This window comes from Dermacentor andersoni, chromosome 11, assembly GCF_023375885.2.
Source record: "Dermacentor andersoni chromosome 11, qqDerAnde1_hic_scaffold, whole genome shotgun sequence".
Lineage (NCBI taxonomy): Eukaryota > Metazoa > Arthropoda > Arachnida > Ixodida > Ixodidae > Dermacentor > Dermacentor andersoni.
Window position 1 is genome coordinate 61,838,240 of NC_092824.1, and position 25,946 is coordinate 61,864,185.

The window sequence follows — 25,946 nt, forward strand, 5'->3', positions numbered from 1 at the left end:
CCATCCATCCATCCATCCATCCATCCATCCATCCATCCATCCATCCATCCATTAATTATGCTAGAGTGGTGCAACCTTTGCCAGAATATAAAGGTACAAGGTAGAACGCCAACTTTGCAATGGCCGTCTCGAAAGAGGCCGGGAATGAGCGTTTCGCAACCTCCAATTATTTGCTACTAACCAGCTCTGTTAGAAGCTTCCCTGTCAACCACCGCTTGCACCCCTTACCCCCTTTATTCCTCAATACGCAAGCGTCGTCGATCCCGTTATTTGAGAAAACCGCTAAAAACGCGTGCATCCGTTTTTTGAGCGCTTTAGGTATACACTAACGGATCTGCCATAAAACGAACGGTAAAGTAAGAAAAAAAGATCCAGTTAGTGCTATCCACCGATGTTCATCTTGTCTTTATTAGCGAAAATTCTTAGCTTTCTATCCACTCATTTGTTTCCTTCAGAATTAAGGCCTTCGAGCCATTGCAAACTTTTGTCCTCTTGCAGTAGTCCTTCGAATCGGGGGCTTCCAACTTCTGCTGCACTGTCGCTCTCTCACCATCGCTGGCGCCGTCACAGTGCACGTCGTCACTCGGGGCGAGCCAGGACGCCAGGGGCCCCTTGGTGAATATTCCACTGGCCGTTGGCTGCAATCCGAAGACGGGTACCGTTGTTTGTGAAACGCTGCGGAAAGGGTTTATTGAAACCGACCGACCGACCGACCGACCGACCGACCGACCGACCGACCGACCGACCGACCGACCGACCGACCGACCGACCTTTCTTTTGTTTACCAAAGACTTCGTGCTGTATCTTGTGTCCTGTTTAATATGAGGTATTTTACGCCTTTTTCTGTCCCTAAATGTGTTGCACACGCTCTAGCCTATAGTGTGCTTAGATACGGAATCACTGTTTATGGTCATTGCACGGTTCGCTGGCAGAGCAGGGTGAATTCGCTTCTGCATTTGCTTTTGAAGAATATTGCCTACGACCTGCCGATTGGTAGTAACATTGATATTTTTAGAAGATTAAGGCTTCCAAGTTTTAACGCTTTGTTAACAGAAACTATTGTGCCTAACCATTTCTGGTTCAGTCAGTTCACCATTCCATATGTTCCTCCACGTGATTCAAGACCAAAATAGCGTTACTGCATTCCTCGCTCCTCAGCCCGGTACGGAAAGCGCACACGTCAATGCTATGTACCCGCCCGTTTCAAGAGTATGCCACCTAGTGCATGAATACAAATTACACCCTGAAAAAAATATTGCGGTATGCCTCCGCGTTTCTTCCTGCCCCATAATTCTTTCATGTAGTGTTACTCTCTTAATTTTGCATTAGTCATCCCTTTTGATGTTGTAATAGTTCTGTGTTGGTAAATTTTTTAAAATTTTGTTTGTCGAGTTCGTTGCAACATCTCTATTTTCCTTTGTTTTGCTAATGTTCGCTGTCTGCGAGGCGCTGGCACTTAAGCCCTTGGTGAGGCTTTGGTAGGCCCGATTTTGGTGTGTGAGAATTGATTTGAATAAAAGTACATCCGTCCTTCCGTCCGTCCGTCCGTCCATTCATCCATCCATCCATAAATCCATCATGCTAGGGTGTTGCAACCTTTGCCAGAATATAAAGGTACAAGGTAGAACGCCAACTTTGCTATGGCCGTCTCGAAACAGGCTGGGAATGAGCGTTTCGCAACCTCCAATTATTTGCTACTAACCAGCACAGTTAGAAGCTGCCCTGCCGACCACCGCTTGCAACCCCTGCACCCTTTATTCCTCAATACGGAAGCGCCGTCGATACCGTTATTTGAGAAAACCGCCAAAAACGCGTGCATCCGTTTTTTTTAGCGCTTTAGGTATACGCTAACGGATCTGCCACAAAACGAACGGTAAAGTAAGAAAAAAAGACCCAGTTAGTGCTATCCACCGATGTTCCTCTTGTCTTTATTAGAGAAGATCCTTAGCTATATATCAACTCATTTGTTTCCTTCAGAATTAAGGCCTTCGAGCCATTGCAAACTTTTGTCCTCTTGCAGTAGTCCTTCGAATCGAGGGCTTCCAACTTCTGCTGCACTGTCGCTCTCTCACCATCGCTGGCGCCGTCACAGTGCACGTCGTCACTCGGGGCGAGCCAGGACGCCAGGGGCCCCTTGGTGAATATTCCACTGGCCGTTGGCTGCAATCCGAAGACGGGTACCGTTGTTCGTGAAACGCTGCGGAAAGGGTTTATTGAAACCGACCGACCGACCGACCGACCGACCGACCGACCGACCGACCGACCGACCGACCGACCGACCGACCGACCGACCGACCGACCGACCGACCGACCGACCGACCGACCGACCGACCGACCGACCGACCGACCGACCGACCGATTGATTGATTGATTGATTGATTGATTGATTGATTCAACTGGCCTTAACCGTTCAATTGTGTGATGCCTACACACAGTGATAGGCAAATGTGCGCGGCGGTAAGTGCGTTTGTTATTTGCGTATTGAAAGTTCTGTATAATCACGCTTGCCATCCAGCCGCCTGCCCCTTCAGAATGCTGAACACTTCATCATCATCAGCCTGGTTATGCCCACTTCAGGGCAAAGGCCTCTCCCATACTTCTCCAACTACCCCGGTCATGTACTAAATGTGGCCATGTTGCCCCTGCAAACTTCTTAATCTCATCCGCCCACCTAACTTTCTGCCGCCCTCTGCTACGCTTTCCTTCCCTTGGAATCCATTCCGTAACTCTTAATGACCATCGGTTATCTTCCCTCCTCATTACGTGTCCTGCCCATGCCCATTTATTTTTCTTGATTTCAACTAAGATATCATTAACTCGCGTTTGTTCCCTCACCCAATCTGCTCTTTTCTTATCCCTTAACGTTACACCTATCATTTTTCTTTCCATAGCTCGTTGCGTCGTCCTCAATTTAAGTAGAACCCTTTTCGTAAGCCTTCAGGTTTCTGCCCCGTACGTGAGTACTGGTAAGACACAGCTGTTATAAACTTTTTTCCTGAGGGATAATGGCAACCTGCTGTTCATGATCTGAGAATGCCTGCCAAACGCACCCCAGCCCATTCTTATTCTTCTGATCATTTCCGTTTCATGATCCGGATCCGCAGTCACTACCTGTCCTAAGTAGATGTATTCCCTTACCACTTCCAGTGCCTCACTACCTATTGTAAACTGCTGTTCCCTTCCGAGACTGTTAAACATTACCTTAGTTTTCTGCAGAATAATTTTTAGACCCACCCTTCGGCTTTGCCTCTCCAGGTCAGTGAGCATGCATTGCAGTTGGTCCCCTGAGTTACTAAGCAAGGAAATATCAACAGCGAATCGCAAGTTACTAAGGTATTCTCCATTAACACTTATCCCCAATTCTTCCCAATCCAGGTCTCTGAATACCTCCTGTAAACACGCTGTGAATAGCATCGGAGAGATGGTATCTCCCTGCCTGACGCCTTTGTTTATTGGAATTTTGTTGCTTTCTTTATGGAGGACTACGGTGGCTGTGGAGCCGCTATAGATATCTTTCAGTATTTTTACATACGGCTCGTCTACACCTTGATTCCGCAATGCCTCCATGACTGCTGAGGTTTCGACTGAATCAAACGTTTTCTCGTAATCAACGAAAGCTATATATAAAGGTTGGTTATATTCCGCACATTTCTCTATCACCTGATTGATAGTGTGAATATGGTCTATTGCAGAGTAGCCTTTACGGAATCCTGCCTGGTCCTTCGGTTGACGGAAGTCTAAGGTGTTCCTGATTCTATTTGCAATTACCTTAGTAAATACTTTGTAGACAACGGACAGTAAGCTGATCGGTCTATAATTTTTCAAGTCTTTGGCGTCCCCTTTCTTATGGATTAGGATTATGTTAGCGTTTTTCCAAGATTCTGGTACGCTCGAAGTCATGAGGCATTGCGTATACAGGGTGGCCAGTTTCTCTAGAACAATCTGCCCACCATCCTTCAACAAATCTGCTGTTACCTGATCCTCCCCAGCTTCCTTTCCCCTTTGCATAGTTCCCAAGGTTTTCTTTACTTCTTCCGGTGTTACCTGTGGGATTTCGAATTCCTTTCGACTATTCTCTCTTCCATTATCGTCGTGGGTGCCACTGGTACTGTATAAATCTCTATAGAACTCCTCAGCCACTTGAACTATCTCATCCATATTAGTAATGATATTGCCGGCTTTGTCTCTTAACGCATACATCTGATTCTTGCCAATTCCTAGTTTTTCTTCACTGCTTCTAGGCTTCCTCCGTTCCTGAGAGCATGTTCAATTCTATCCATATTATACTTCCTTATGTCAGCTGTCTTGCGCTTGTTGATTAACTTCGAAATTTCTGCCAGTTCTATTCTAGCTGTAGGGTTAGAGGCTTTCATACATTGGCGTTTCTTGATCAGATCTTTCGTCTCCTGCGATAGCTTACTGGTATCCTGTCTAACGGAGTTACCACCGACTTCTATTGCACACTTCTTAATGATGCCCACAAGATTGTCGTTCATTGCTTCAACACTAAGGTCCTCTTCCTGAGTTAAAACCGAATACCTGTTCTGCAGCTTGATCTGGCATTCCTTTATTTTCCCTATTCAGTGCTGAACACTTAAGAGGGCAGTAATGTAAGCCCCGAACCAGTTCAGACAAAATGCGTAGCATATAATAACTATATTTGGTTAGTTTGACGATAGAGTGGTTCACTTAAAAAAGGGAAAAAAATGTAGGTCGGGGTTTCTGTGACGAGAGCGATGTGGCGTCGCTGTGCCGTTAGAGAGTTCAAATTATTATTATTTTTTTCACTTGAGCTTTCGTGAAGCTGAGTAAATGCTTTCTTTTTAACTTGCTAACTTTAGCCCATTCATACCTATAATAAACGAGCCTAAATACCCGCATCATCGCTTACGTCGAACCTCCTTCCTCGTCCTCATCTCTTTCTGCCTCGTTTCACCGGCAGGGGCGCGCTCAACCCAGACTGGCGTTTAAGACTCGCGTAGACTTGCACGGCGTGGTACGTTCGTCGGGGGCTTTCATGCATCGAATGCTTCTTTTTCTTTTTTACTGCTGCTTTCTTCTAACGTGATTCGAGTCGAGAAAAGGGGCTAGTGAACTGGTCCGCAGCCTTGCGGACGTTGGGTGTTTTTTCGGCTGCCCTCGCAGTGGTGCGATTCCCGTCAGGAGTGAACCCAGCGAACTTTGGCGTGCATCGGGTGTTCGGTTACTGTGCTGTTGGTGTTGTGGTATAATGGGCGTCTCGGGCGTCTAGATGACCCTTGAAACGGCATGGCTCCCACCCCTGCGTGCGCGACTTGCCCGTGTGCGAGCAAACTCAAAGAGTGGCTGGTATTTCGCTCCACGAAATTCCCGCGCGAGCACGTACGGTGGCTGATAGTTATCTCGGGTGGTAACAGTGTACTTCGAATTCGACGTCATGCTATTCAACTGTGTGCAGTGGTCCCTTTTTCTTGCCTTCGGACTTCAAAAAGGGCGTCCTGCCGCGTGTGTTTAAACATGGCCCCCTATGGTCAGAGCGTATATCGTCTCGTCGTTACCGAGGGAAGTGTATACTGTCAGAAGGAACCAATGACCGCGAGGCCACCACTTTTTTCCACCACATCTTTAAGAACAATACCTTTTTTTTACCTTAATCTTTCACCCGGTTTTGTAATCGGTGGTTGGCGGTTGAATTTTCACCGCCAATACAAAAGGGCACATATCCTCGCGCACGCTCTCCAGCGTTCGTCACCAACAGTAAATACAGAGGATTAAGAAAACAGTCAATACGAAACGTGATTCTCGCACACTTGCGAGTTCTTTCTGTGGCATTTTCAACTGTAAATTTAGGTTTTTCGTCAACACTGAGCGAGCTAGACATGGCGGAGCTATGCCTCGAAGATATCCTATGGGCGTGAATGCGGATGTAGAAATTAGCTCCGTTGAAGATGTCGTCGTGCGCATATATGTGAGTAGGCGAGCTATGGGGCAGCTGGTGGTATAGATGCTCCGGTGGAACGCTCGAAAAAAAGATTTGCCCATTCATATTCTCTCTCCGCACTCTCCACGCCTCCCCCCACCCCCCCTGCGGCGACCTCCGGGAGAGCTTTCCGGCACCGCCTGCAGACTTTCTGGTTAACGGTTCTCTTGCCTACAAAATTACGCAATGCAAGAAGCAGCGCTGCCAATCTATGCTCGCTGCAACAAATAAACACCTTCATGTTGCATCATTCCGTTATTACGGTGAATAGCTTAGTTGAAGTGTTCGATCGATCGCTTATATTGACAATTATTATCGACGGTTTCTTGCACATTGTTCTTTTTTAATGCGACAGCATTACATGCCCAATTTAGTGAAAATCGGTCGTAGTCGGCATGACGGAAAGGTGGAACCAAAAAACGTCAGACGGCGCAGAGAGCGAAAAACACGTCAGAAAATGCTCGGATATAAGTGAAATTTCTCAGGGAGGTTCCTGCAATCAAAGTAAATTATTGGCTTAAAAAGAAAATGTGACACCTTTCGGTCTGTGTGGACATCGTGCCCGGGCCTGCGTGGCGAGCACGCTTCCCCAACGCCACGGCGGCTCCAAAGTTCTAGCTGACTGAAGGCGTGGCTTATAGTGCGTACGTCATTGAATACGTCACGTAGCAGCCATATGGATGACTAAAGGCGTGGCCTATAGTGCGTGCGTCATTGCATACGTCCCGTAGCAGCCATCTGGATGACTAAAGGCGTGGCTTATAGTGTGCGCGTCATTGCATACATCCCGTTGCAGCCATCTGAATGACTAAAGGCGTGGCCTATAGTGCGTGCGTCATTGCATACGTACCGTAGCAGCCATCTGGATGACTAAAGGCGTGGCCTATAGAGTGTGCGTCATTGCATACATCCCGTGCAGCCATCTGGATGACTAAAGGCGTAGCCTATAGTGCATGCGTCATTGCATACGTCCCGTAGCAGCCATCTGGATGACTAAAGGCGTGGCCTATAGTGCGTGCGTCATTGCATACGTCACGTAGCAGCCATATGGATGACTAAAGGCGTGGCCTATAGTGCGTGCGTCATTGCATACGTCCCGTAGCAGCCATCTGGATGACTAAAGGCGTGGCTTATAGTGCGTGCGTCATTGCATACGTACCGTAGCAGCCATCTGGATGACTAAAGGCGTGGCCTATAGAGCGTGCGTCATTGCATACATCCCGTGCAGCCATCTGGATGACTAAAGGCGTAGCCTATAGTGCATGCGTCATTGCATACGTCCCGTAGCAGCCATCTGGATGACTAAAGGCGTGGCATATAGTGCGTGCATCATTGCATACGACACGTAGCAACCCTCTGGCTGACTAAAAGCGTGACCTATAGTGCGCGCGTCATTGCACATGTCACGTAGCAGCCACCTGGCTGACTAAAAGCGCAGCCTACAGTGCTTGCGTTATTGCATGCGTCACGTAGGAGCCATCTGGCTGACTAAAAGCGCGGCCATAGTGCGTGCGTCATTGCACACGGCACGTAGCAGCCATCTGGCTGACTAAAGGCGTGGCCTACAGTGCGTCATTGTATATGTAACGTAGCAGCCATCTGGCTGACTAAAAGCGTGGCATATAGTGCGTGCGTCATTGCATACGACACGTAGCAGCCATCTGGATGACCAAAGGCGAGGCCTATAGTGCGTGCGTCATTGCGTACGTCATGTCGCAGCCATCTGGCTGACTAAAAGAGTGGCCGTTAGTGGGTGCGTCATTCCATACGTCAAGTAGAAGCCATCCCGCTGACTAAAAGCGTGGCCTATAGAGCGTGCGTCATTGCATACGTCACGTAGCAGCCATCTGGATGACTAAAGGCGTGGCCTATAGTGCATGCGTCATTGCATACGTCACGTAGGAGCCATCTAGCTGACCAAAAGCGTGGCCTATAGTGAGTGCGTCATTGCAAACGTCACGTAGAAGCCACCTGGCTGAATAAAGGCGTGGCCTATAGTACGCGCGTCATTGGTCACGTGACTGCGCAGCCAAGGGGGAAGAGTGGCGCCATGTCATGAGTGTGTAAAATGAGCGCGTTCCCGCGTTCTGACGTCTACAACTGACACTGATTTTGCATTCTGACACGTAAACAGTCTCAAGGTGTCTCTGCTGATTTTTCTTATTGTGATAGCATTATATGGACACTTCAGGCGCATTTACGCCGTTGACGTCGCCCTGAGGTAACGTATGAGTGAAAGCGCGTGGGGGTGAGTGGGTGAGCCTGGTTCAATCGCTAGTGCGCGATAAAGCCCCTTGATAATTTGAAAGTAACGACTCTTTGAACTCTGCCGCCGCCGCGCGACCTCCTCGCCTCCTCCTCGCCCTTTGCGCTTCCCCCCCGCGGCAACCAGTTTTGCCCCCGTTTTTCTGCACGACGATTGGTCTCCCTGCCGTTTCCCTTGGAAACGCGGGGATCTTGAGTTTTGCTTGTGTTTTTCTTTTTCGTTCGCGCCATTTTCCTCCTGAGCACGGCTGGCTCGGTGCTTTAGCTCGGCGTAGTGAACGTTGTACGCTGTGTTTCCTGCTCTATGTGCTAGCGCTATGCCGGGATGTCGCGCATATAACTGCAGCAAGAAGCCTGAAGATGGTTATGCCGTTTTTATGATACCACAAGGAAAGCGTGACGGCTTGCGCAGGAAGCAGTGGCTGCATGACATTGGCCGAAATAACTTTGTTCCGACAAAGAACAGCGTTGTTTGCGAGCTGAAGCGTCTTATAGCTTGTAGCAAAGCATCCCGTAATGCTGCCTTTTTTTTCATTCTTCGGGCCTGCTCACCAGCGTTTTTGTTGTGGCTGTCCTCAGTATGCTTAATATTCTGGGGCGGCTCCATCACCTCGCACGTCGCTAGCTATTGTTATTCAGTCGGAAGTGCAGCATTATAGATTCTACTTCACGCCCTGACAAAAATTAGTGGCAAGTATACCCGTGGTATTGCAGGCGATGAGCGTTAGCTAGTCAACATTGAGCGTTTTTTTTAAAGTTTTAAGGCGAAAGCCTTTAGATCTCTATGTTGCAAGGTCGCGTTGTAAACTGGAAGTATCACGTGACCCAAGGAATGCCAGAGGTGACCCAAAGCATGTCCAACCCTGTATAAGAGATTGATTACCCAAGTTAATTTATGAATAATTAGTGATTGACATAAGGTGGATTAGGGAGGATTAAGGTTGATTAGGGTGCATTAAGCTGAAGGGTTGATGAAAGGGTATTAAGACCGATTAGGGTGGATTAGGGGGCATGAACAAGGTTTAGGGAGGATTAAGGTCGATTAATATGGATTAAGGTGAATTGGGGTTGATAAAGGAGGCTTAAGACCGATTAGGATAGATTAAGGTGGATTAAGGACCATGGAGCTGGATTAAGTTCGATAGAGGTGGATTAGGGTGTATTAAGGTAGAATGGGACTATTAGGCAGAATTAAGTTGGATTAATGCGCGTGAATAAGGATTAGGGCGGATAAAGGAGGATTATGGTGGATTATGGTTGTTAAAGGAGGGTTAAGACCGTATAGGGTAGGCTGAGGTGCATTAGGGACAATGTAGGTTGATTAGGTTGTATTAAGGTGGGTTGGTAATATTAAGGTGGATGAAGGACAATTAAGGTGGATTAAGGTGAATTAGGGTTCATTGAGTATTAAAACAGATTAGTCTACCCTAATCCTCCTAATGCACATTAATCCACCGAATCTACATTCATCGACCTTAATCCTCCTTCATTCACTTTAATCCACCATTATCCACGAAAGTCCTCCTTAATGCACTCTAATCCACCTTCATCGACCTTAATCTACTCCAACCCTCCTTAATGCACTTTAATCCTCCTTAATCAACCCTAATGCTTCCTCATTCCCTTTAATCCGCCCTAATCCACTATAATAGTCCTTATTTCACCTTAATCCACCCGAATCCACATTCATCTACCTCATTCCACCCTGATCTTCCTTAATCCACCCTAATCCTCCTTCATTCACTTTAATTCACCCTAGCCCACCATATTCCTCCTTAATGCACCTTAATCCTTCTTAATCCACCCTTATCCTTCTTCATGCACTTCAATCCACCCTAATCCACTATAATTGTCCTTAATGCACCTCAACGCACCTTCATCCGCCCTAATCTACCTTCAGCGACTTTAATCCAACCTAGTCCTCCTTTATGCACCTTAATCCCCTTCATTCACCCTTATGCACCTTCATCGACTTTAATCCACCTTAATCCTCCTTAATACACCCGAAGTAATTTTAATGCAATCACGAATCAATCATTACTTTGCTAATCATTAACCATCTCTTATACGCGGCTGCACATGCTTTGGTTCGCTTCCCGCCTTCCTTCAGTCACGTGGCTCACAACGGGACCTTGAAACAGAGGTCTAAGGCTTTCGCTTAATAAGCCACACATAAAGCGACGTGTCACAATCAATACTAGATCAGACGCACGAAGTAAAGGATCTGACCATGTGGCAGAAAAATCGTCTGGAGTATAGAACTCGCCTCAAAGCTCCCTTTACATCGGTATATCCCGTTCATACGGCTTTAAGAAAATACCAACCTCCTCTTAAACGTTGCCTCCAGCATTATTGATGCTGTTATTTGCATTTCTCAAAATTTTCAACTCCTCTGGGGCGCGCAACTGGCCCAAAATAACAAGCCTCCATAGAATCATGCGGCCCGTCCGCGGGAGCCCAGGAGGAAAAGCGCGCCGTGCGCAGCCGGCGGGCGAGGAGAATTGAGGAGGAAAGCGCCGTGAGGAGGAGAGGGTCGCTACTTTCAAATTATCAAGGGGTTTTAGTGCGCGAGCGGGGAACGCGCCCCCAGATAAAGCCCCTTAAACTTCGTAAAGCTGGGACACTCTCCTCCTCCACCTACACTCCTCCTCATTTCTCCTCTCTTTCGCGCTCCCTCCTCTGCCGTGGCGGCGCCTACACTGCTCGCGCGTAGCAACGGCGCCAACATGCGCTCGTCGCCTCTCCGTAGACGCTTCTCGAGCAAAAATGGCGCTGATGCATGGCGCAGGCGCCCACGTGATGCTATTAGGCCAATAGCGACGCAACGTCAGCTTCGGCCAGAGCCAAAACCACCTAGACAAAAATGTAAGGCCTCCGCATCGCCTCCTCTCCCCTGTCAATACGTCATGATAGTCGGATGGTAGCGGTGGATGGGGTAGCGGTGCGTTTCTAGAACGCGGCGAGCGTTCTGAAAACAAATTTTCTCCGTGGCTGCAACGCTAGAGCGGCAACGCGTGGAGCATTTGCTTGGTGGCTTTGGTGGGGATGCTGCACCGTAAACGCGATTGCTTTTCTTCGATTGTGCGTGGTTCGTCGTACTCGGAAGCGCAACGATGCCTGGCTGTTGTTGCGCACCAAACTGCAAGTCCAATTATGACGGAGGACAAAGTGTCCGAGTGCAGAAGTTCCCATCTGACCGAGCCACTCGGGAAGCATGGAGGAGAGCAGTTCCTCGGAAGGACTTCTCGCCAACGAAGTACACAGTGGAAGTATTTCTTCTCTCTATTGTTATTCTGGGTTTCCAGACGAATAGGTTTCGTCAGCATAGTGCGCAATGCATTCGTGCACGCGTGCACAATAGATGGGTCTCTGCACATGTCGACGCGCTTGTAAATTCAACGTTTTCGTCGAGCTTCATACCTGTAACGGCTTGTTTTTCTTTTTATTGCAGCTCTGTGAAAAGCATTTCTTGCCATCGGATTACTTGAAGACGACATCTTACACGGACGTAAAGACAGGAAAAGTGGTCGAAGTTGCCATGAAAAACATCCGTCTGAAGAAAACTGCAGTTCCGAGCTTGTTTCCCAATTGCCCTGCCTATTTATCGCGTCCGCAAGTGTGCGTTCGAGAAGCGCCGGCTGCCAAAAGAGCGCGCTTGGAAGCCACATATTTGCAAAAAGCAATAATGCTTTCTCAGCAAACCCAAGCAGAAGAGGACGCCAAAAATCGGTTGGTAGCTTTGCGGACTTGCTGAAGGCCTTGCCAAGCTTTCAGTGTTCGGACTTCTGGACAGTTTTGAACAAGGGCTCCAAGGTTTTCTTTTTGGACTTGTCACTTCAATCTGCTCCTGCAGTCCGTACTTCGGTGATCGTGTCCACAGACCTGCGCGTCTAAGTATTTTTTGGCGAAACGGGTGTGAGGAAGTGTGGTGATGTTTTAGTTCCTGAAAAGCTGTGCGACTTGAGAGATTTGAAAAGTGTGTTACACATGATCGAACAGACACGTAAGGATATCAGCGCTGAGCGTTCTGAAAAGGCCCGTCATCTACTGACATTGGTTTCGACATTGCTAGAGGAAGTAAGTGGAAAACATTTCGCATGCGAGTTGCAAGAATGGCATTTGGAAGTGCTTGAATTCTTGAAGAGTCAAGCTGATCTTGTTTTGAACGATGCTGGCCGATATCCCCCCGATTTATTGGTTTTTGCTAGCCTTTTGTTCACAATTTCACCTCATGCATATAGATTCCTGAGAAGTTCGATGAAGCTTAAGATGCCGCATCCTGATACGATCAGAAGACTGTGTTCATCGTACGATGTACGCCCTGAAACGGAGCAGCAAGAATGTAGCTTTCTTTCCTATGCAAAACGTATTGTAAGCACATATAAAGAGCATGAAAAGACTGTAACGTTAATGATTGATGAGATTCACCTTCAATCATTTTTTGATTATAAGGCTGGGTTGGTTACTGGTGCTGCGGTAAATTCATCGACTGCAGCAAAAACTGCCCACGTATTTATGATACAGAGCCTGCTTTCTTCAAACAAGGATGTTGTACACATCCTTCCTGTGGCACAAATCGATGCTAAGGCACTGCACGACTTCCTTCGGAAGATTGTTCTTGATCTAGAGGCATCCGGTTTTAGAATAATCGCAGTGATCTCGTACAATAACTGAATAAACAGAAAAGCCATGTCCTACTTCGCTAAGCCGGCAAGTGTCAGCATTGTTTACCAGCATCCTGCTGACCCATCATGACCCCTGTTTATTGTGGTGGACCCAGTTCACATACTAAAGTGTATAAGAAATAACTGGCCGAATCAAAGAAACATTGGCAAATGCATGTACTTTCCTGAACCGAAGAGTGATGAAGCTGAACCAAAGATACTTACAGCATCTTTCAAGGTATTATGCCAGCTGCACGAAGCTGAAAAGCATGAGCTCTTGAAGCTAGCACCAACGCTCACTTTGAAGGCACTGAACCCCTCAAACATGGAACGGCCGAACGTTAAACTGGCCTTAAAGATTTTTAACTCATCTACTGTTGCTGCTCTCAGTGTTTCAACGTTCCAGCATGCAAAGGAAACCTCTCAATATGTCGACACCATTTTGACTTGGTGGAACATTGTTAACGTCAAGACGCCAAGAAAAGGACAGAGGTTGCGAGATCAATTGCAAGGTCCAATAGTTTCATCGTCATGTCCTCAACTAGAATTCTTAGAGAGAATAGTTCAATGGCTTGATCACTGGAGAAGCCTCGAACATGACAATGGCCGCTTGACACGTGAGGCGCACATAGCTTTCAGCCACACTACCCATGCCTTGCACGAACTTGCCATATACTGTCTCAAAGAGCTTCATTTCGAGTATGTTCTTTTGGGCAAATTTCAAACTGATAGCTTAGAGGATCGCTTTGGAAAGTACCGGCAACTGTCTGGTGCCAATTACCACGTGTCTATAAGGCAGATATATGAATCTGAAAACAAATTGCGTTTGCAGAAGGTTCTGGACCTGCCAGATTTGGACATTCTACTACCACCGAGCGCGAACACGTTGGAGACAAGTGTACATTCAGGAAACGGACAGTTTCAAGTCACTGTGACCAACTCCGACATTAAGAAAAAAACGTCAAGGCTACCGGCACTAACCTATGTTGCCGGCTATTGTGCCCATGCAGCTCTAAAAAAGTTGACATGCGCATCTTGCAGTGAAAGCATTGTGATGCAAGGCGTCGATCTAGATGACCCTGAGAATGCATTAATCACGCAGATGACGAAGGGTGGCTTGAAGTTTCCACGAGCGGTTGTAGTTAATGCTGTAGTCTTTACTGAAATTATATTGGACAAGCTCAGGACACCAGAATATGCCGTACGATTTTACAGCCTTCCTAGGCAGAAAGATACTCTCGTCGGCCTTGTGTTCGCTACCATTCATGACTTTGAGAATGTAGATGTGTGGGATTTCGGTCATCCTGCACAGGAGGTAAAGGGGCATGTTGTAAGTGCTGCAGCGAATACAGTGCTGAACAACTTGTGCCGCACAGAAAATGACAAATTACGCAACGCCAAGAACGACTGAAAATTGCAGACATTGAAGGCCTGAGATATGTTTCTCATTATTTATTTTTTATTCACAAAGCTCTGCTTTGTTGAACATCTACGCATGTTTGTGTTGGCAGAACCCTTGTAAAAAGAAACCTGTGGCGTAGCTAGGACTTATTTGCCTAAATTAGCAAAATTTAAACCCTGCATTTTGGCCAATTCAAATGCCAGCATTTGGGTGTATTGTGCTACCTGTTTATGATTCCAACTCTCCATGTTACCGCAATCCATTATTTGCATGTTTTCGTTCAGGACTGAGAGTAGGCCTCTCGTTTCTGACCTACTTTTTCACCATTATCTCAGCATTTTATGAAAACCAAAAAGGCCTGCAAACAAGGCGGGTGGAAAGAAAAGAACCACAAGAAATGGTACAACAAATACGGAAGCTTATTCTATTTGACAATTCGTTTTGCGTGACCCTATAATAATAAAATTTTCACAATGAAATGAACCTCGACATTCGTGTGTCCAGCGAGGACTGTTTTAAGCAATACAGGAGTGAGAATTGTAATTCTATATCGAAGATTTAAAATGTTTGTTTCAGAATGCAGTTCTTATCATTTGTGAATAAAGTATATTCTGTGTCTTCAATATGCAGTTTTCCTCTTTCTTTCTTTCCGTCTAAGGTTAAAGTGACTAAGCTTCATGCAGTTTGCTTGTCTTAGTCCCGACCAAACATCACAAGCACAATAAGGCAGGTCGTGTAGCGATACACGCAAAAAAAAAAAAAATGTCGCCAGGCAAGTAATCTAAGGAAGGTATGAAATAATGTTGCTTTCTATGGTGGTGTTGACTGCGGTGAACCAGCGGCTCCCCCTTATTTTTTGCGGCAGCTATACGTGTCTTGCTTTCGAACAGAAGCATATGCATTTATAAAGTGCTGGCACTTTAAGGACAGCACTAATTTTCCCATGCCATAGTATCCGCGACGCGCAAAGAGACACCCTGCAAGCGCAACGAACCTAGGCGCGGAGACGCCGACGGCGTCGACTGTCCGGCTCATCCGACTAGCGTGACGTCACACCGGCGTGCGGAGGCCTTCCTTTTTTTTCTAGGTGGCTTTGCCAGAGCGCCCGAGGAGGAGGCGGCATTCTTCAAAGCGTGGCACTACGTTACGAAGGGGTTTTAGCCCCAGATACGTGCGTTCTCCTGTGCCGCGCGAGGTAGAGGGCTGAGGCGAGGGAGGAAGGGCGTTCTTCTCCGGCGGCGGTACGGTGTCTCGATGTCCTCCTCGCCCACCTCTCCGTACAGAGCGGTGACAACCGCGGCAACTGCTACGGCGTTGGCCACGCGAATCGCGGAAGCCGTAGTAGACGTTTTGCCGGACGCGGTAAGGACGCGTTGCCGGCGCTCGTGTGTCTTGGAAGCGGTCTGCGACGTGGCCAATGGACGTGCCCGGGGAGCCTAATCTTCAAAGCGTTATGCAATTTTTGCAGAGTGCGCGTAGTGTCGGTAGCTTTGTATGCGCTGTGCTTTCGACGTTTCGTACGCGTTGAAGCGACAGAGGCACGGAGGTCAATCGGCTCACCGGTACTACCGCGATTCCTAATCCAGCGTTTTCACAGACACTTTCCGCTATCATCGAGCGGTGTGTGTTCATGTTTACCTGTGCGCGCCTGACACCATGCTGGTTAATTTAGTTAAAACATGTTGATGGGCTAGTCGGTTTGAATCCATCATAGAATCTGTAAGCACGACTGAACAAGGACACACAAAGACAGCGCTGTCTCAGTGTGTGTTTCTTTAAGCGTCCTCGTCGAGTAACCCTTACACATTCTATCATTATTAATTTAGTCAGTAAGCGAATGTTTACAAGTTGATACGGCCGATAAATCTACTATCCTTACTTCGCACAGCTATCTACTAATTTGCTATCGCAATAGGTGCTTCGCCTTCCAGGTGGAGCTACGAGTTTTTTCATCCGGCAGGTTTTTCTAGTGAATAGATAGGTGCTTTCCGAGTATTCCCTTTTGCCTAAGTAGCCCTACGTGCCTTCTCAGAGAGCGGCGGAACCGTCCCCCCTTCTTTCCCACTCCCCCATCGCCGATGAGGATGTGGTGATTATAATTGTTAACTTGAAACGCTAATGCAAAACTCCACCAAAGTGGGCTGGCGGTTGGATTCGTTTCTGGCCGCTCACGAAACGCTAAGTTGACGATCGCAGAACCTAGTTTGGGAAGCTCCCGTGAAGAGAGTTATCACGTTGAGCACACATTAGGGGAACCTGGCAAAGCTACACTAGTAATTAAATTCAACAGACAAGTTATTCAGCGCAAGAGAAGTGTGACAGGTGAGTTTTGTAACAGGTGAGTTTTACGAGAGGCTTTTCTGCACACTTCAAGAGCTCCATTGCATTGCATTGCAAGTCATAGCGGCGTCATCGCCGCATTTTATGATGGGCGCTCAAAATGAAAGAAAATTTATTAATAAGGAGCGCTATCGTTTCTTCTCTCGCCACGTGGATATATAATTGATCAGACATGTTCTTTCTTTTAGTGAATCTAACTGCCTCGTTTTACCTCAAAAACATTTTTTTTTTCTTTCCCAATGCTTGTTCTCTCCTCACATAGTCGGGCTTCAATCGCTGCTCCAATGACCACCCTTGCTGATCTAAAATTAAATTATGGGGTTTTATGTGCCATAACCACTTTCTGATTATGCGGCACGCCGGAGTGAAGGACTCCGGAAATTTCGACCACCTGGGGTTCTTTAACGTCCACCTAATTCTAACTACACAAGTGTTTTCGCATTTTGCCCCCATCGAAATGAGGCCGGTGTAGCCGGGATTCGATCCCTCGACCTCGTGCTCAGCAGCCCAACACCATAGCCACTGAGCAACCACGGCGGCTTCACTTGCTGATGTCGGTGGTGATTCGTTCTGAACACCCATTTTTTGGCTCCGAAGCCTTTTGACCCCGAAGGATCGACCTTGGAAGCGGTCTTCAGCTTGCGAAATGCATTGTCACTAACTTGGTATATGCCGCTGTATCCTCACGCACGACGAAAGACACCAGTGAAGTACGTTTCGAGTACCGCGAGATGATATGGCAAAAAAAAAAAAAAATTGGAGGACGCTTAAGCTTCGCCTTTAAGAGGGTAACGCGAAAGCGTTCAAAGACTCCGTACTGCTTTTCATGCTTCCCGGTAACTGCAGCTTATGTAACCGTAACGATTACCGGGAAACGCTGGCTGCGAACGATATGCATGAAGGCGAGCTTTCTCGTAGAAACGCGGCCTCTTGCGTGGGTCGATCTCTTATTATAGTTTCGCACTTTTAATATTTCAGTTCGAGAACAGCTAACTTAAAGGACATGCGCTCTCTATGTTTTTTTTTCCCAACAGATTTCTTTGCGTGCTTCGTTCTCAAAATTCCCAGGAACAACTTTGTAGAGAATGAAAGACAAGGTATGAGCAAATTTGGTTGTAGAGAAGTAGTTGGGCATGCGTTGTTTAGAGTATGGATAATCCTTTTGCCAAAGCGACATCCGATCCGGGACGGGCTCCTTAACGCTGTCGCGTTAATACTGAATGATGTATGAAAGCTGCCGCACACCACTGAATGTTACATCATCTCCTTGTATAAGCAACAAAGTGAATCAAAAGTTATGGTACCAGCAAATGAGCAGTCTCGCTAGACAAACACTTCTTAGCAAGTTCACATTAACAAGGCCTAACAAAGTGTCTGGGCGCCGTTAGGTAGCGTTTGCTGGTGCTAAAATATAGAAAAGCCTTCCAACTGACATCAAAGAGTAACACGACCGTTTCACAATGCATAGGACGTACAATCCCTGGAAGATAGTTATCTAATTTAATGCTTTTTAGGACAATATAGATGCTTATTAACATGGATTAGGGAAAATAAAGTAGATTATGGTAAATTGATGCGAATTAAGGTACCTTAAAGTGGATTATAAGGTAGATTAAGGTGGATTACCATGCTTTAAGGTTGGTAGAATATGATCAAGGTGGTACAGTGCAGGTCTTCAGCGTAAAGTTATAACTTAAAGAAGTAGGTATGCTTTCGCATTCGAATCACGTAAGGATACTTAACTGAGTGCCAAGTTTCTCACTCGCTCGCTGAGGCTATACGGATAGGGAATGTTCGAAAAGCGAAGTTGTCGAATACAAGGGAGTACACATATTTTTAAAAAAATGCTACGTTTGAGAATGCATGGAATTGAGTGCCTTCCCTTTTCTTATTCCGGCAGGTCGCGAATAAGAAACGTGGATAATTAAAGAAACTCCAACGTGGTCGCATAAAAATGGTTTTCATTTGCACAGTGGGTGCGAAGAAACGCGTTCTTGTATCTTTTGCTCAATTTGCTTTGTTAAGGGTGCGTTTCTTGAGAAGGCAACCACGACAAACCTGAATGTCGGGACCCTTGTCTTGGCTCGAGGGCAGTGCAGGACGGATCCTACGCTCAGACCGCACGCAGAACGAGGCGTTGCGTTCGGAGATGCAGCCCAATACCTGCGAAGAAAAGTGCGGTGTTAATATCATCTACATACTGAAAGAAACGAAGCAAAGACAGCGAAGGTTAGGCGAGTTCCCACACCCTTCGGAAAGGCCCTTTGGCTCGAGCGCGGCACCAAATGCTGTTGCATTCGAACCGAACCACGTTTACACACGCGTTTACCAGCTGCAGCTACGTTCGTGCGTGCTCAAAGTGGTCCGACTATGTCAATCCCGATCGCTGTTCGTGGTGTGTCACCAAGTTCAACGCAACATACTGTCACGTGGTGGTGACGTTAAGAACACAGTAGCGATACTGTGAAAGGCAAAAACTAACTTTTATTGGGCGAACCTGTGCCCACAAGAACAGGCTACACTTATAGCACAACGATAGCGGCGAACAAGGTCGGCGATCGTCGGAAATCTGATCAGCGGGTCAAGCGCGTCGGCTTTTATACAGCAGTCATCGAATGTTCCAGACTAATCCTTCGGACCCGCGTGCCTTCCACAAAGTTCTACACCATTCGCGTCACGCGATGAAATCAGATAACACAAGGTTCTGCGACAACAGACAGCCGGATGGAAGCATCGATAACTTTCCAGAAAATTCGGATACATGCAGGCGCATCCAGCGCTGTGCGATTAGGCGGCGAAACGTGGTCGCCCGATAAAGATAAGTACACGCGTCAATACCCCCCTCTTAAAAAGCATCGTCCCGATGCTACAAATGTAAGAGAGCAAAACACAAAAGGACACTTATTAAACATAAGTAACAAAACAACGAAAAAAAATTAAGTCCAAAGGTCAGTTACGCGAAGTCCCAAAGTTCATTATCGCTGGTAGTACGGCTTGAGTCGCACGACGTGGACTATTTCAGGTCGTGAGCGGCGCCGCTGTGATAGCGAAATGCCGTCTGGCACGACCTCATAGTCCAGTGCCCCAACACGTCGGATGATCTTGTACGGTCCGAAATAGCGACGCAAAAGCTTCTCGCTCAGTCCTCGTCGGCGTATAGGGGTCCAAACCCAAACACGGTCACCGGGCTGGTACTCGACGAAGCGTCGTCGGAGGTTGTAATGTCGGCTGTCGGTACGCTGCTGGTTCTTTATCCGTAGGCGGGCGAGTTGTCGAGCTTCTTCGGCGCGCTGGAGATAGCTAGCGACGTCAACATTCTCTTCGTCAGTAACGTGCGGCAGCATGGCGTCGAGCGTCGTCGTCGGGTTCCTGCCGTAAACCAGCTTAAACGGCGTGATCTGTGTTGTTTCTTGCACCGCCGTGTTGTAAGCGAAGGTTACATACGGCAGAACCGCGTCCCACGTCTTGTGCTCGACGTCGACGTACATTGCTAGCATGTCGGCGAGGGTCTTGTTCAGGCGCTCCGTGAGACCATTCGTCTGCGGATGGTAGGCAGTTGTCCTCCTGTGGCTTGTCTGGCTGTACTGCAGAATGGCTTGGGTGAGCTCTGCTGTAAAAGCCGTTCCTCTGTCGGTGATGAGGACATCTGGGGCACCATGTCGCAGCAGGATGTTCTCGACGAAAAATTTCGCCACTTCGGCTGCGCTGCCTTTCGGTAGAGCTTTGGTTTCAGCAAAGCGGGTGAGATAGTCCGTCGCCACGACGATCCACTTATTCCCGGATGTTGACATCGGAAACGGCCCCAACAAATCCATTCCAATCTGCTGGAATGGTCGACGAGGAGGTTCGATCGGCTGTAGTAATCCTGCTGGCCTTGTCGGTGGTGTCTTGCGTCGTTGACAGTCTCGGCATGTCTTGACGTAACGGGCGACGTCGGCGGTCAGACGCGGCCAGTAATACCTTTCCTGTATTCTCGATAGCGTCCGGGAGAATCCGAGGTGCCCAGCGGTTGGATCGTCGTGTAGGGCGTGCAGTATTTCTGGACGCAGCGCTGATGGCACAACAAGAAGGTACCTGGCGCGGACTGGTGAGAAGTTCTTCTTCACGAGCAGGTTCTTTTGTAGTGTGAACGAAGACAACCCGCGCTTAAATGCCCTAGGGACAACGTCGGTGTTCCCTTGCAAATATTCGACGAGGCCTTTTAGCTCCGGGTCTGCTCGTTGCTGTTTAGTGAAGTCTTCCGCGCTTATTATCCCAAGGAAGGCGTCGTTGTCCTCGTCGTCTTGCGGCGGGGGATCGATTGGGGCGCGTGATAAGCAGTCGGCGTCGGAGTGTTTTCTTCCGGACTTGTATACTACCGTGACGTCATATTCTTGTAGTCTGAGGCTCCACCGCGCCAGCCGTCCGGAAGGGTCCTTTAAGTTAGCTAGCCAACACAACGCGTGGTGGTCGCTGACGACTTTGAATGGCCTGCCATAGAGGTAAGGGCGGAATTTAGCTGTAGCCCAAATGATGGCGAGGCATTCCTTTTCAGTCGTAGAATAATTGCTTTCCGCTTTTGACAGCGACCGGCTAGCATAAGCTATCACCTGTTCGACTCCGTTTTTCCTCTGGACTAGGACGGCACCGAGGCCTAGGCTACTGGCGTCAGTGTGGATTTCGGTATCGGCGTCCTCGTCGAAGTGTGCAAGTACCGGCGGCGACTGCATGCGTCGTTTGAGTTCTTGAAATGCCTTGGCCTGCGGCGTTTCCCACTTGAACGCGACATCACATTTGGTTAGATGTGTTAGCGGCTCCGCGATGCGTGAAAAGTCCTTGACAAAGCGCCTATAGTAGGCACACATGCCAAGGAATCTGCGCACTGCCTTCTTGTCGGTTGGCTGCGGGAACTTTGCGATGGCAGCTGTCTTCTGTGGGTCGGGGCGTACTCCTGATTTGCTGATGACGTGGCCTAGGAACAAAAGCTCATCGTAAGCGAAGCGGCACTTTTCCGGCTTCAGAGTGAGCCCTGATGAATTGATGGCTTCTAATACTGTCGCAAGCCGCCTAAGGTGATCGTCGAAATTTGCGGCGAAGACAACGACGTCATCCAAGTAAACAAGACACGCCTGCCACTTCAATCCTGCTAAAACCGTGTCCATCACTCGCTGGAACGTTGCAGGCGCCGAGCACAGTCCAAATGGCATAACCTTGAACTCATAGAGGCCGTCTGGCGTGATGAAGGCGGTCTTTTCGCGATCCCTTTCGTCGACTTCTATTTGCCAGTAGCCAGACTTGAGGTCCATCGATGAGAAGTATTTAGCATTGCAGAGCCGATCTAATGCGTCGTCTATCCGTGGGAGGGGGTATACGTCTTTCTTCGTGATTTTGTTCAGTCGACGATAATCGACGCAGAAACGTAGGGTTCCGTCCTTTTTCTTCACTAAAACAACTGGAGACGCCCACGGGCTTTTCGATGGCTGGATGATGTCGTCGCGCAGCATTTCCTCGACTTGTTGTCTTATAGCTTCGCGTTCTCGCGTCGAAACTCGGTAAGGGCTCTGGCGGAGTGGTCGAGCGCACTCTTCGGTTATTATGCGATGCTTTGCGACTGGTGTTTGTCGAATCCTCGATGACGTCGAAAAGCAGTCTTTGTATCGTCGAAGCAGACTTCTGAGCTGTTGCTGCTTAATCACGGGGAGACTTGGATTTATGTCAGGAACTCCAACAACAACTTGGAGTAGCCCCTGAATCGCCGCAGCCTGAGCCGCAAGCGATGACCTACGCCGCCGTCGCACGCCGTCAAGGTCCCCCTCCGCGACCGCGCCAGGGCCCTGTCACGCCGCCATTCCGTCGTCCACCGCCGCCGCCGCCAGCACGACCACCCGTCGCCCAGCGCACCTACGCGAGGAAGACGGACATTTGGCGCGCTCCTGACCACCGCCCGCTCTGCTACCACTGCGGCGAAGCCGGCCATGTATACCGCCGATGCCCATACCGCGACCTGGGATTGCGAGGCTTCGCCGTGAACGCACAGCGCCCGAAGGAAGGTGAACGCCCTCGTGACATCGCCGACTACCTCGCCGCTACTCAGTGGAGCCCTCGACGACCGTCCCGTTCGCCGTCACCAGGCCGCTACCTGTCGCCGCAGCGCCGACCATACACCGGCCCAGCCCGGGGCCGCTCTGCGAGCCCATATCCGGAAAACTAAAAGCAGCAACCGATGGAGGTGCGGTTGCTGTCCGTCGAACTGTCGAAGATCCTCCGCCGCCGACGAAGACGCCGAAGAAGCTACCTCGACGACATAACGACACGCCGCCGTCCCGACGAAGTCTGGAAGGAAAGAATGCGACGACGAAAGACGACCTGACGACGTCACATACCCAGCACCTCCACCAGATGTCACGTGGTGGTGACGTTAAGAACACAGTAGCGATACTGTGAAAGGCAAAAACTAACTTTTATTGGGCGAACCTGTGCCCACAAGAACAGGCTACACTTATAGCACAACGATAGCGGCGAACAAGGTCGGCGATCGTCGGAAATCTGATCAGCGGGTCAAGCGCGTCGGCTTTTATACAGCAGTCATCGAATGTTCCAGACTAATCCTTCGGACCCGCGTGCCTTCCACAAAGTTCTACACCATTCGCGTCACGCGATGAAATCAGATAACACAAGGTTCTGCGACAACAGACAGCCGGATGGAAGCATCGATAACTTTCCAGAAAATTCGGATACATGCAGGCGCATCCAGCGCTGTGCGATTAGGCGGCGAAACGTGGTCGCCCGATAAAGATAAGTACACGCGTCAATACGAATTCTGGGAGTTTCGCGTGTTAAAACGACTAGATTATTGTGACGCAGGCCGTAAGTGGTAAACACCGGGCTCATCTTGACCACATGGAGTTCTTTGACCATCGAGTTCATTTTGACCGCATGGAGGTCTTCCCAAAGACGACGTCGATGTGGCACAGGGCTATCTTGGCAGCCGCAATAAATATTCGGGATCAGTTGCTGAAACGTAGCTTGGGTTCAACCTGGACCGGATCACGCGCACTTTAAACGACGCGGACACATAATTTTCCAGGCACTAGAATCTTCAACCTCGAAAAATGAGGCAGCGTGTCACAGCGTGTCAGCTGCACTTTGTCTCGAAAGCATTTTTCACCCTACTTTAACGGAGCGGTCGACGTTCCATGTGAAATATAAGGCACGCGGCGTTTCATAGTTGTGACCTTTTAACTTTTTTTTTGAGTTACAATAACCACAAATACGCGTATCTACATTCCAGTGAAATAATCCCTTTTATCTAGAGCTGTGTTCCGCATGCTTGTGCCTAATGGACAGTTTTGGCGGAGCGTCTGCGTAGAGCTCCACTCAGACCGGTGTGTCCTAACTATTTCCAGGCACCTACTCGGCGCAAGGCTAGTGAGAGCATTAATGTGCGTGGGCCCAACGCTCGTAGCGGCAGCGGCACGTAGAACGCTGCGCGCGTTCTGCAGCGAAACCGTGCGTTGTACTTGGTCTCTCGGTTGTTTTACAGCCAAGCCGCGAGGGCGTCGCTTGACGTTTTGGTGGACACGCTTGGGAAAAAAAAAATCTCAGATGTCCTTAGCTATCGTCCAAGAGGCGCGAAGGCGAAAGCTTTGTAAAGCCTGTTGCAATTTACCTTGATCCACCTTATTTCTAATTAATCCACCTGAGTCCTCCGTGTTACAACTTAATCGATCTTAATCCGCCCTAATCCCTTTTATTCCTCTGCCATCCACCGTTATCACGTTAATCCACCTTAATCCAAACACTAATCGATCAGTAATTATCTTTGCTAGCCAATAATCATCTCTCATACACGGCTGGACATGTTCTGGTTCACTTCTGGCCTTCCTTAGGTCCCGTGTTATTTTCGGTACCTCACAACGCAACGTTGAAACATAGAGATCTAAGGCAATCGCCTCAAAAATTTGTCGTGTGTCAACGTGATTAAACGCAGTTTGTCGAGCGAAAGCACGGTTTTGCTTGCTTTGCGAAAGGACACAGACGCTGCTCGGCGCCGTCTGAAACCACGGCATCTATACAACTGCACCACAACACACAGACGCTACTCGGCGGGGCAGCAGCAGCGAGCGAATTGAGCTTCGTGCTGCGTCTCGCTTCAACGCGAACTAAGCGTCGAAAGCACAGCGCATACGAAGCTACCGGCCCTCGGTGCACTTTGGACACGTTGCACATCGCTTTGACGATGACGCCCGTGCAACCGCGCACTTTGCCGACATCGCAGCTTGCTTTCAAGATATGAGCGCTCACGTGGCGTACGCAGCAGCCGCCGGTAGTGGCAGGCTAAGTCCCGGTTTGACCTTGGCTGAGCTTGAAGGTCAGATTTACGGAACCAGGCGTTTTCTGGGTTAGTACCTGCAGTAGCGGCGCTCTCACTCTAATAATCTAAACTAACGCAGTTAATGTAGCGATCGGTGCGCGCGAAGTCTGAGCGGAGCGGTACGTAAGCAAAGCTCCGCTAAAACTGGCGAATGCTCGGAGCGTTCTTCGACACACCTGAAATAGGAACCATGTTTAAACATGCGGAACGATAGGCGTTCCATGTATCTTGGGAGTTTAGGTGGACCGTCATTGCAGACTAAGGGGAAAATATTAGCGAAATTTGATTTCCTTTACTGCGGGAACCTAAACGTGACGAGCATAACATGCGTACGTGCGTCCATGTTTTGCACAAGGCTACCTTTCAGCGTCATTACGTGTAGCCCGTTACCTGAATCAGAGCCCACATTCCAGGAATCCCGCCTCCGCTGCCAGCCTGCAAGAGGAGGAGTCGCTGCTGGTCGTCCTTGAGAAACACCGGGACCATGGACGTCCTGGGCTGCTGGCCGCCTCGCAGCGTATTCGGCGCGTCAGCTTGCGCTGCGAACGCGCTCATGTAGTTGTTCATGACGAGGCCCGCCTTCTTGCTTCCGAACCTGCGCGCGCGATAAGGCCTGCGTCTTACTGCGTCGTACACTGTACGCTTCGCTGCACACTTTCAAGTGGGAGGTTTGAAGCTCGAATATTCTTACTCCCGCCCCCCTCCCCTCCCGTATTCCAGGAAACGATCCTTGACTCGAAGCTCTCTTCCTTCGCTCCGCCGAATGCGAGGACAGCGCCACGTCTCGGGTGATGAAGGCGATACACTTCCCAAGAATTGCCGTGGGTGATCACGACGCGCATTGACTACTTCTGTCGAGAAGTGGCGCGGCTATCTACTTTCTTCGATGTGCCTTTTCCCTTCTTGTGTGCAATGTTATTTTTTTCTCAGTCACTTGGCTTGGCTACTGACTTCGTAACGGCC

General features: G+C 48.7%; 1 protein-coding gene across 1 annotated transcript; it reads right to left on the bottom strand.

The window, feature by feature from the left end:
• Window positions 1–1,908: 1,908 nt before the first annotated feature.
• LOC126518380 (uncharacterized) lies at window positions 1,909–25,556 on the bottom strand. The gene is made up of 3 exons (XM_055064199.2): window positions 25,374–25,556; window positions 18,689–18,793; window positions 1,909–2,160 (listed from the first exon to the last, which is right to left on the bottom strand). Exons 1-3 carry the CDS (start codon window positions 25,548–25,550, stop codon window positions 1,945–1,947), a joined length of 498 nt encoding a protein of 165 aa, XP_054920174.1. The 5' UTR covers window positions 25,551–25,556; the 3' UTR covers window positions 1,909–1,944.
• Between the last annotated feature and the right edge of the window lie 390 nt (window positions 25,557–25,946).